Below are 12,341 nucleotides of genomic sequence, written 5' to 3' on the forward strand. Positions count from 1 at the left end.
TTAATATTCTGATGAAAGTTAAGGATTTTCTCCTTAGAAAAATACACACACATGTAAAATTTTGCACATAAGTTTTGGGGTTGACAAACCCCTTAAAATTCCTCTATGGGTTCTAGATTAAGAATCTGTTGGGACTTCCCTGGTGGTCCAATTAAGAATCCCACTGCCAGTGCAGGGACATGGGTTCAATCCCTGGTCTTGCAAGATTCCACATGCCACGGGGTAACTAAGCCCTTGTGCCACAACTACTGGGCCTGCACTCTAGAGCTCGTTCTTTACAAGAGAAGCCTCCACACTGAGAAGCCCACGCACCACAACTAAAGAGTAGCTCACCGCAACGAAAGAAAGCCTGCATGCAGCAGTGAAAACCCAGCGCAGCCAAGAAGAAATAAATGTAAAAAAAGGAGAAAGAGTTTTTTTTTTTTTAAAAAAAAAAAGGAATCTGTTGGGAATTCCCTGGTGGTCCAGTATTTAGGACTCTGTGCTCTCACTGCCAAGGGCCTAGGTTCATGTCCAACTCTTTGCGACCCTGGAGTTCTCCAGGCCAGAATGCTGGAGTGGGTAGCCTATCCCTTCTCCAACAGATCTTCCCAACCCAGGAATCGAACCAGGGTCTCCTGAATTGCAGGTGGATTCTTTACCAACTGAGCTATCAGGGAAGCCGAAATAAATAAATAAAATTTTGAAAAAGAGAAAGAATTCTTAAAAAAAAAAAAATCTGTCAGGAATTCCCTGGTGGTCCAGAGGTTAGGACTCTACTCTCATTGCGGAGGGCCTAGGTTCAATCCCTGACCAGGGAACTAAAATCCGACAAGCTGCACAGGCAGCCAAAAAAAGAGAAACTCCTCAAGAATCTGTTATCTAGTATAACCCCAGTGATATAAAAATTGGGAAACTGAGGGCCAGAGATGGAAAGTGAGTCTCAAAACTAGTTAATGGCAGAAGACAGTCACATGTATTTATGTTAAATAACTGCCAGCAATATTTCCTCTGCTTTCACTGACTGATGCTACAGCCCAGAATGGCAAGGGAGGCTGCCCATTCCCACCTAGGAAAAGTTCAGTTTGTAGGTAGGGTAATCAGAGAGAAACATGGTAAACAAATTTAATTGAAAGATTGATTTATATATATATACATGTATATATCAAGATGGTATTGTTAGAATTTCTTGTATAATACTTTGACTTTTCTTTCTCTTTTGTCTTGTGTTCAGCCCAAAAAGAAGAAGGGAAAAGTGGAAATAAGAGCCATTAATGTGGGGACAGATTATGAATATGGGACTTTAAACATTCACCTGATTGCATATGACATGGCCCTGACAGAGAGTTATGCCCAGTATGTTCACAACCTCTGCAATCATCTCTCCATTAAAGTCGAGGAAAGGTATGAAAGATGCCTTTGCATGGGATGTTCTTGGTGTGGGTAGCATGCTCTACTTTGTTGTTGTTAAATGAGATATAATTTTTGTTTTGAGAAATAATTTACATGTAGTAAAATTGACTCTTTTTAGGTATATAGTTTGGCACAATCAAAATACAGAACAGCTCCATTAAGTTTTAAAAAGTTCCTTGGTGCCTGAGGTGTAGTTACTCTCCTCTGTCTTGCCTCTAGAGTCCCTGGCAACCACTGATTGATTTCCTGTCCCTTTTGTTTTAAGTTCTCCAGAATACCATATAAATGGAATGATACAGTATGCAGCTGTTTGTTTCTGGCCTCTTTCACTTAGCATAATGGATTTAAGATTTATCTGGGGTTTTGCAGACATGCCTTTATTCTGAATATCTATTCAGTATTCCATTAATTCTGATTATCTGTTCAGAATTCTGAATAGTTTTCCATTAAATGGTAAACCTTCATTGGTTTATGCCTTCACTGGTTGATATATATTTGGATTCTTTCTAGTTTATTGGTAATTATGAATAAAGCAAATAGATTCAAAATAAATAAATACATTCAAGGGATTAGATCTGATAGACAGAGTGCCTGAAGAACTATGGACGGAGGTTCATGACATTGTACAGGAGGCACGGATCAAGACCATCCCCAAGAAAAAGAAATGCAAAAAAGCAAAATGGGTGTCTGAGGAGGCCTTACAAATAGCTGTGAAAAGAAGGAAAGAAAAAAGCAAAGGAGAAAAGGAAAGATATATCCATTTGAATGCAGAGTTCCAAAGAATAGCAAGGAGAAATAAGAAAGCCTTCCTCGGTGATCAGTGCAAAGAAATAGAGGAAAACAACAGAATGGAAAAGACTAGAGATCTCTTCAAGAAAATCAGAGATACCAAGGGAACATTTTCTGCAAAGATGGGCTCAATAAAGGACAGAAATGGTAGGGACCTAACAGAAGCAGAAGATATTAAGAAGAGGTGGCAAGAATACACAGAAGAACTGTACAAAAAAGATCTTCTCGATAAAGGACAGTATGGTAGGGACCTACACAGAAGCTGAAGATATTAAGAAGAGGTGGCAAGAATACACAGAAGAACTGTACAAAAAAGATCTTCACGACCAAGATAATCACGATGGTGTGATCACTCACCTAGAGCCAGACATCCTGGAATGTGAAGTCAAGTGGACCTTAGGAAGCATCACTACGAATAAAGCTAGTGGAGGTGATGGAATCCCAGTTGAGCTATTTCAAATCCTGAAAGATGATGCTGTGAAAGTGCTGCACTCAATATGCCAGCAAATTTGGAAAACTCAGCAGTGGCCACAGGACTGGAAAAGGTCAGTTTTCATCCCAATCCCAAAGAAAGGCAATGCCAAAGAATACTCAAACTACCACACAATTGCACTCATCTCACATGCTAGTAAAGTAATACTCAAAATTCTCCAAGCCAGGCTTCAGCAATGGGTGAACTGTGAACTTCCAAATGTTCAAGCTGGTTTTAGAAAAGGCAGAGGAACCAGAGATCAAATTGCCAACATCCGCTGGATCATGGAAAAAGCAAGAGAGTTCCAGAAAAACATCTACTTCTGCTTTATTGACTATGCCAAAGCCTTTGACTGTGGGGATCACAATAAACTATGGAAAATTCTGAAAGAGATGGGAATACCAGACCACCTGACCTGCCTCTTGAGAAACCTTTATGCAGGTCAGGAAGCAACAGTTAGAACTGGACATGGAACAACAGACTGGTTCCAAATTGGAAAAGAAGTACATCAAGGCTGTATATTGTCACCCTGCTTATTTAACTTCTATGCAGAGTACATCATGAGAAATGCTGGGCTGGAGGAAGCGCAAGCTGTAATCAAGATTGCTGGGAGAAATATCAATAACCTCAGATATGCAGATGACACCACCCTTATGGCAGACAGTGAAGAGGAACTAAAAAGCCTCTTGATGAAAGTGAAAGTGGAGAGTGAAAAAGTTGGCTTAAAGCTCAACATTCAGAAAACGAAGATCATGGCATCTGGTCCCATCACTTCATGGGAAATAGATGGGGAAACAGTGGAAACAGTGGCTGACTTTATTTTTTTGGTCTCCAAAAATCACTGCAGATGGTGATTGCAGCCATGAAATTAAAAGACACTTACTCCTTGGAAGGAAAGTTATGACCAACCTAGATAGCATATTTAAAAGCAGAGACATTACTTTGTCAACAAAGGTCCGTCTAGTCAAGGCTATGGTTTTTCCAGTGGTCATGTATGGATGTGAGAGTTGGACTATAAAGAAAGCTGAGCACTGAAGAATTGATGCTTTTGAACTGTGGTGTTGGAGAAGACTCTTGAGAGTACCTTGGACTGCAAGGAGATCCAACCAGTCCATCCTAAAGGAGATCAGTCCTGGGTGTTCATTGGAAGGACTGATGTTGAAGCTGAAACTCCAGTACTTTGGCCACTTGATATGAAGAGCTGACTCATTAGAAAAGACTCCGATACTGGGAAAGATTGAAGGCAGGAGGAGAAGGGGACAACAGAGGATGAGGTGGTTGCATGGCATCACCAACACAGTGGACATGGGTTTGGGTGGACTCTGGAAGTTGTTGATGGACAGGGAGGCTTGTCGTGCTGCAGTTCATGGGGTCGCAAAGAGTTGGACACGACTGAGCGACTAAACTGAACTGACTATGTGGACCTTTGTAAGCAAACTAAACTAAAAATCTGTGCTTTTAAATACATAGTCTAGGTTTGTGCCTTTCTTCCAAGGAACAAGTGTCTTTTAATTTCATGGTTGCAGTCACTGTCTCTAGTGATTTTGGAGCCCAAGAAAATGTTTGTGACTGTTTCCGTTGTTTCCCCATCTATTGCCATGAAGTGAAGAGACTGGATGCCATGATCTTAGTTTTTTGAATGTTGAGTTTTAAGCCAGTTTTTTCACTCTTTTCTTTCACCTTCATCAAGAGGCTCTTTAAGCCAAATTTGAACTTTTAAACTTTTATTACTTACAGTATAACTGTGCTAAATGTGCTCCTTAGAAGACTGGATAATCAGCTGTGACTTAAGCGCTCATAGCTGATAGTGCTTCAATTGTTTTAGGCCTAAAGATGTGCTTTTTCTTTTTTCTGATGCCTGGGAGAGTTGGTTGCTCTTTCAGCACTTGACACATAGCTCTATTATGTCACTTAGTGCTCTGGGCTGTAATGATCTTTTCGTGTGTCAGATCCCTTCCCCACTGACTACATAGGGACTGTGTTCTTTATTTCTTTAGTACCTAGCATAAAGACTGTCCCATGGGGGACATTAAGCCATTCTTGAAAGAACGACAGGTCCTTGAATATTATTGCACAATCCAGTTGTGTATACATTTCCTAAAATGTAATGGATGAATTTTTAATTAATCAAAAACTACTGGCTGAGCCTCTTTTTGCTCTGTGGTCCACATGCTCAGTGAACTAGGAGGCACTGGGCTTCTTGCGCTATAGTGTAGGCACTTTGTATCTTTTGTCTGGACGATACAAAGGTAAATGCCCCTGATTTCAAGGAGAGTGTGTGTGTGTACACGTGTGTGCACACATACACACATATAAAAATAATTATAATGTGGAAGGTGGTAAGTGAAAGATAAAGTTTAATGTCAGTTCAAGGAGACAGAGTAGCATAATAATTTAGGGCTATGTTTCTCAAAGTACCACTCTGTGAAGCTATTACGAGCTTGTGCCAAAATGTACATTAACACTTTGCTCCCTTCATCAAGAAAGTCTTGCTGTTGAAAGACTTTCTATTGGAAGCTATTGAAAACAAAATGTTGATTGAATAAAAGTGTGTTTAGTGTCCCTTTCATGCTTCTTATCTTGTCTTGAATTGATAACAAGTTTGCTTATCAGCAGCTTGTCTTTGGATCATATTGAGTAACAAATGGTTAAGAGTGAAAACTCTGGAATCAAACTGCCTACATTGAAATCCTAGTTTTACCCATTATCACCAAGATGACCTTGAGAAATTCTGAACCTTGGTTTCTTTGACTCCATAATATGATGATAATTTTCCTATTTTTTTGAGTTCTGAAAATTAAATAGGAAAATATATGATAGCACTTAACAGAGAGATTAGCACATTATAAACACTCTGTAAATAATATTATTGCTATTAATAATTAATGAGATTTTTTTCAACTGGCACAGTTTAGGGGTAGCATCTCAGAAGCTGTGGTGGCAAAGGGGCATTAAATGCCATTTACAGAATGTTATCATACCTTCAGTGAATCAGCTCCTTGAAGTAGTGTTTTAAATTTTCAGAAGAACTTTTAAAGGTATTTTGTTTTTAAAAACTGGCTGTGAAAAGCTCGGACTACATTTGAGTAAAGGTAGGAAGCAGTACCATTTGTTGAGCACCTACTATCAGCCAGCCACTCTGCCAAATACTTTTCTGTATATTACTGCACTTAATTCATATAAGCACCTTGCCATAGTGGATCCAAGCATTGACTTTGGAGCAGACTGCTTCAGTTTTTCCCTTGTTCTGCTACATTCTTACTGTGTGACAGACATTGGGCAGTTTTCTTAACCTGTTTGTGTCTTGGTTTCCTCATCTGTAAAATGAGGTTAATAAAAGTACCTATATAATAAAGCTGTAGTGAAAATTAAGGAGTTAATATATTTAAAATACTTACAATTAAGTTTAGAAACCATTGGCTGCTATTAGTAGTAGCAGTATAACAGAAGCTCGCCTATAGTCATACATCTAATCAGTGGCAAGGTCTTGATTTGAACCCACTTCTTTTCCTTCAAATTCTTAATTCCCTCTAACTGGTTCTCCACACTGCTATTTGTATGATCTTTCTAGAATGGAAATATGATCGTGTCACTCCCATGCTAAAGTTCTTCCATGGCCTCCCATTCCTTTAAGATCAAAATAAAAGTTCCTCACATGTCTTGCTAGGTGCTCCATTGTGTAGGCTTGTCTCTCTTGCCTTAACTCACACTTCCCTTTCCTCCTTCTATCTCCAGTTGCACTGACTTTGTTTTTTTGTCTTTTCCCACCTCAGGACCTTTGCATATGCTCTCTAACGCCTGGAATACTTTTTCTCCTTCAGCTAATCAACCCCTATTTTTTTCTTAGGCTTTATTTTGAATGTCACTTCTTCAGAGAACCTCTTTAATTTAGGTCTTTATGTTATATATTTAGGAGAAGTAAAGAGTAAAAAACTTCCCTTTTATAATGGTAATTCCTTACCCTCATAATTACTTGACTATTACTAGACTCTAAGATCTGTGAGGCAGGGACTATTTCTGTCTTTATCAGCAGGCGTGCTAAGACCTTGCACAGTATGTGACACATTATGGGCACTGGATGAATACTTGTTGCCTTGGATTTAGTTCCAATAGGCATAAACATAAATTCCTAGTATAACAGAATGAACAATGTGCTGCTTTTTGCCTCTTTGCTTTTTCTTTGCTCCAAATAGTGCAGAGCATAAAGAAATGTTCACTTTTAGCAATTCACTTCTTTGGATTGATTGAGGTTTTCAGACCATTATATCAGGTATTCTTGCTGCCCAGCTTTTCAGAGATAAAATGATCTTCTTTTCTTCTGATTTTCATTTTATCTTGATCCATTTTTCCTTTAGGAGTTGGGAATAGGGCTCTGACCTTGAGATGGAACTGGGCAAGGGAGCTGTGTGCTAGCTCTTGTTCTATAAATGGTCTGCATTGCTGCAGCTGCAGCTCACCCAGAGGAGGAGAGGAAGAAGCCTTTCCTGTGGGTCCTTTAATTTTCCTGTCTCCCTTGCCGAGCAGCTGTCTGAAGAGAGGGAAATCTTACTTATCTGGGTGCAGCTTCCAAGCCTGAAGCTGACCAGCTCTTGTTCTCTGTGGAGAGCAAAAGCATCATTCTCTGTAAGGCTGCTCTTTGCTTTTTTAAAAAAATCCACTTACATTGTTCAAATGGAGGTATAACGTATGTAGTAGAGTCCACAGACTCTAAGTTCCCTAGCATCCTAGCAGGCCCCCTTGTGTCCTATCCCAGCAGTACTCCTCAAAAGCAGCACTATTTTGTCATGTTAGGTTGACTCTTGAAATTCAACTACCTCATTTCTTCTCTTCTGTTTTCCTATCTGATCATCCAAATAATGTTTATTGCAGAAAACTGGGGAAGTACAGAAATATGTAGATACTAAAGAAAAATAACCTTTACTCTTGTGACTTAAAGGTCTATTCTACTTTAAAATGACTAGAGTTCCCAGTATTTTTTTTTAATCAAACTATGTCTGATTTTTCTATTGGTTCTCTTTGAGGGCCTCAAGGCCGCTTGCCTTTGTAGACTGCCTTCTTTTGGAATGCCCTCCAGGCGAACATCTATGTTCATTCTTTACATCTTGATAAAGCACTGCCTCACCTATGAAGCCTTCCCCAGGCTCTCCCCCTTTTCTCCCTCTTGTCTCTGTAATATTTGGTATATACCTATATTGCCTTTGTCTTCCTATAGTGCAAATGTTTGTGTACTTACCTGTCTCCAAAATATTCTTAGCAAGCTCCTTGAAAGCATAAACTGCATTGTGCCCATCAGACCGCCGAGGACAGAACAGAATCTCAGTAAATGTTTGTTGAATAAGTGAATGAATAAATAAACAAATCAATGAAATCTTGCTGAAGTATTGTTGAAGAATAAAATGCATGCTCCGTGGTAGGAATGAACAAGTCCCACTTTATTCAGTCTTATCTGTGGAATGTCAAAAAAAAAAAAAGAACATTTTAGAAGCTGTTTACTTTTCTGAAAGCTCTTACATAATTACTTTATTTGATTTTCATAACAAGTTTATGAATGTGCCCGCCTCCCCATTTGTGGCCATGCCATGCAGTATGTGGGATCTTAGTTCTCTGACCGGGGTTTGAACCCATGTCCCCTGCAATGAAAGTATGGAGTCCTAACCACTAGACTGCCAGGGAAGTCCCTGATTTTTTTATAAAGAAGTTATTGCCAAGTGTAAATTTGAAGTGATCAGAGATTGTGCTATAAAGTGGAAGAGGTTGTTATTTAGGGCAGCTTACCTGGAAGTTTGCAATACCTAGCATTTATTCACTGTTGTAAGGGCAAGGGAATTGGCATTTGTACGCATAGTGTGCTAGGCAAATTACTTACATAATCTTATTTAACTGGGGCGGCGGCCTTACAAATAGCTGTGAAAAGAAGAGAAGCGAAAAGGAAAGATATAAGCATCTGAATGCAGAGTTCCAAAGAATAGCAAGGAGAGATAAGAAAGCCTTCCTCAGCGATCAATGCAAAGAAATAGAGGAAAAGAACAGAATGGGAAAGACTAGAGATCTCTTCAAGAAAATTAATATACCAAGGGAACATTTGATGCAAAGATGGGCTCAGTAAAGGACAGAAATGGTATGGACCTAATAGAAGCAGAAGATATTAAGAAGAGGTGGCAAGAATACACAGAAGAACCGTACAAAAAAGATCTTCATGACCCAGAAAATCACGATGATGTGATCACTCACCTAGAACCAGACATCCTGGAATGTGAAGTCAAATGGGCCTTAGAAAGCATCATTACAAACAAAGCTAGTGGAGGTGATGGAATCCCAGTTGAGCTATTTCAAATCCTGAAAGGTGATGCTGTGAAAGTGCTGCACTCAATATGCCAGCAAATTTGGAAAACTCAGCAGTGGCCACAGGACTGGAAAAGGTCAGTTTTCATTCCAATCCCAAAAAAAGGTTATGCTGAAGAATGCTCAAACTACTGCACAATTGCACTCATCTCACATGCTAGTAAAATAATGCTAAAAATTCTCCAAGCCAGGCTTCGCCAGTATGTGAACTGTGAACTTCCAGATGTTCAAGCTGGTTTTAGAAAAGGCAGAGGAACCAGAGATCAAATTGCCAACATCCGCTGGATCATGGAAAAAGCAAGAGAGTTCCAGAAAAACATCTATTTCTGCTTTATTGACTATGCCAAAGCCTTTGACTGTGTGGATCACAAGAAACTGGAAAATTCTGAAAGAGATGGGAATACCAAACCACCTGACCTGCCTCTTGAGAAATGCGTATGCAGGTCAGGAAGCAACAGTTAGAACTAGACATGGAACAACAGACTGGTTCCAAATAGGAAAAGGAGTACGTCAAGGCTGTATATTGTCACCCTGCTTATTTAACTTGTATGCAGAGTACATCATGAGAAATGCTGGGCTGGAAGAAGCGCAAGCTGTAATCAAGATTGCTGGGAGAAATATCAATAACCTCAGATATGCAGATGACACCACCCTTATGGCAGAAAGTGAAGAGGAATTAAAAAGCGTCTTGATGAAAGTGAAAGAGGAGATTGAAAAATTTGGCTTAAAGCTCAACATTCAGAAAACTTAAGATCATGGCATCTGGTCCCATCACTTCATAGGAAATAGATGGGGAACAGTGTCAGACTTTATTTTTTGGGGCTCCAAAATCACTGCAGATGGTGATTGCAGCCATGAAATTAAAAGACACTTACTCCTTGGAAGGAAAGTTATGACCAACCTAGATAGCATATTCAAAAGCAGAGACATTACTTTGTCAACAAAGGTCCGTTTAGTCAAGGCTGTGGTTTTTCCAGTGGTCATGTATGGATGTGAGAGTTGGACTGTGAAGAAAGCTGAGTGCCGAAGAATTGATGCTTTTGAACTGTGATGTTGGAGAAGACTCTTGAGAGTCCCTTGGACTGCAAGGAGATTCAACCAGTCCATCCTAAAGGAGATCAGTCCTGGTGTTCATTGGAAGGACTGATGCTAAAGCTGAAACTCCAATACTTTTGCCATCTCTTGCGAAGAATTGACTCATTGGAAAAGACTGTGATGCTGGGAGAGATTGGGGGCAGGAGGAGAAGGGGACGACAGAGGATGAGATGGCTGGATGGCATCACCGACTCAATGGTCATGAGTTTGAGTGAACTCCGGGAGTTGGTGATGGACAGGGAGGCCTGGCGTGCTGCCATTCATGGGGTCGCAAAGAGTTGGACACGACTGAGTGACTGAACTGAACTGAACTGAAAACCCTATGAACTAGGTATTATTATCTTCATTTAATAGCTGAAGAAACAAAGACCCAGAGAGCTGAATTAATTTGTCCAAGGTCAAATAGGTAATAAGTGGCAGAGCCAACATTTAAATCCAGTACTGACTCTCATGTTTCCAAAACACTTTCTATTACACCAGACTTCTTTTTGTAGCAGTCCATCTGTAGAGTGTCATGCTTCTTTCTCTTAATTCATGAAGTTTGTGTAGCATGAAATTTCAGCAATCCTACTGTTGTTATTAGTATTCCATTTGAGTATTCAGTTTGAGGAACTTTTTGATAAGATGAACACAATACTAATATCATATTTCTGTGTAGTCATCAGTTCTATCTCATCACCTTATCTGATTCTCATAATTGTCTATTGATATAAACCTGGATGGTAGTCCCCATTATACATGAAGAAACTGAGTCCAAGAAGGGGAAGGGACTTGCCTAAGTAAATATTGCTAATAAGTGGCAGGGCTAAGACGTGACCCCAAGTCCAGCAGTCTTTTCATTGTGGTATATAGATCTACTGAAGCTGATTATAGTGAGCATAGATTACAACAATGTTTCTCAACCTGGAGACATTTAACAATGTCTGGAGATAGTTCTAATTGTTATCACTTTGGGGGTACTACTAGCATTTGCTGGATATAGAGGTTAGGAATGCATAGGCCAGCCCCCACAACAAGAATTACCTGTTCTAAAGGGTCAATAGTGCTGACATTAAGAAATCCTGCTGTAGAACTGGATCAGGGGACTCCCTTGGTGGTCCAGTGATTAAGACTCTGTGCTTCCAATGCAGGGTACATGGGTTTCGTCTCTGGTGAGAGAACTAAGATCTCACGTGCCTCACAGCATGGCCAAATTTTAAAAAAATAAATAAATAAGTAAAATAAAAATACAACTGGAGCAGGATTGGATTTCATGCCTCATTTCTTCAGAAGAGATGAAATACCCAAGGTTAGCCTCCAGAGTATACCTAGTGGTGAGCTTAATTCTTTTAGAACTGGCTATTATTTAGTAGCAGCAAATACTTATTAATCACCAGGCTTTACTCAGAGTGTTATGTTAAGCATGACTAGGGATGCATAAAAGTATTAGACGTGGTCTATCCCTTCACGGAGTGTAAAGACTTCTGGAGAAGGTGTAAGAGGATCTGGTTACTTTGCCCCTGGCTGCAGATAGACAGCCCAAGGTTGCAGGAGCTACTGCATGCAGTGGTGGCTGCACTCAGGGACTACCCTGACTGAAGTGGTGTGGCTGGTTTAAAGGAACCCTCCCAATAGCTGACTTTTCCTTCCCACAGTTATGCGATGCCCACCAAAACCATGGAGGTGTTGCAGCTTCAGGAGCAAGGCAACAAAATGTTACTGGACTCAGTTCTTACCACCCATGAGCGAGTAGTTCAGGTAGGTACTCTGGAAGAAACTTGAAATGTCTCTACCTCTCCTGGTTCTTTCTTGGTTGAGTTTCAAACCTGATATCCAGTTGTCTACTGGGTTTCTCCACCAAGATGTTCAACAGGTGCCCTACACTCGTGAATGCAAGACTAATTGTAGGAGGACTGTTTTTTTCCCTATAATCCTCCTCACCTTTGAACTTAATTCTTGACCCTTCTTTGTCCTTGGGTATCCATTCATTCTCCAGATTCTATGGTTTCTACCCCTAAAAACCTTTGAGATCCATCCACTTTGCTTTACACTCATGTCAATGTGATCATGTCATTTTCCCATATAGACCCCCTCAGTGGCTTCCCTTTAATTCTGTATCCATTAGCAGTCACTCCTTTTTCCCCATTCCCCTAGCTCCTGGCAACCACTAATCTACTTTCCATTTCTGTGGTTTTACCTCTTGTAGACACTTCTTCAAATGAAATTATATAATATGTGGCCTTTTATATCTAGCTTCTTTCATGTAGCATAG

The 12,341-nt window shown here is 40.0% G+C and overlaps 1 protein-coding gene across 2 annotated transcripts in view; it reads left to right on the forward strand.

Moving 5' to 3' along the window:
* MRPL48 (mitochondrial ribosomal protein L48) overlaps positions 1-12,341 on the forward strand; it is a 55,541-nt gene that overhangs the window by 41,075 nt on the left and 2,125 nt on the right. For both annotated transcript variants that reach the window (XM_061380820.1, XM_061380821.1), the window contains exons 5-6: positions 1,214-1,383; positions 11,725-11,827. In XM_061380820.1, coding sequence (XP_061236804.1) covers positions 1,214-1,383; positions 11,725-11,827 — 273 coding nt within the window. The remainder of the gene's footprint in view (positions 1-1,213; positions 1,384-11,724; positions 11,828-12,341) is intronic.

This window comes from Bos javanicus, chromosome 15 (assembly GCF_032452875.1).
Source record: "Bos javanicus breed banteng chromosome 15, ARS-OSU_banteng_1.0, whole genome shotgun sequence".
Taxonomy (NCBI): Eukaryota; Metazoa; Chordata; class Mammalia; order Artiodactyla; family Bovidae; genus Bos; species Bos javanicus.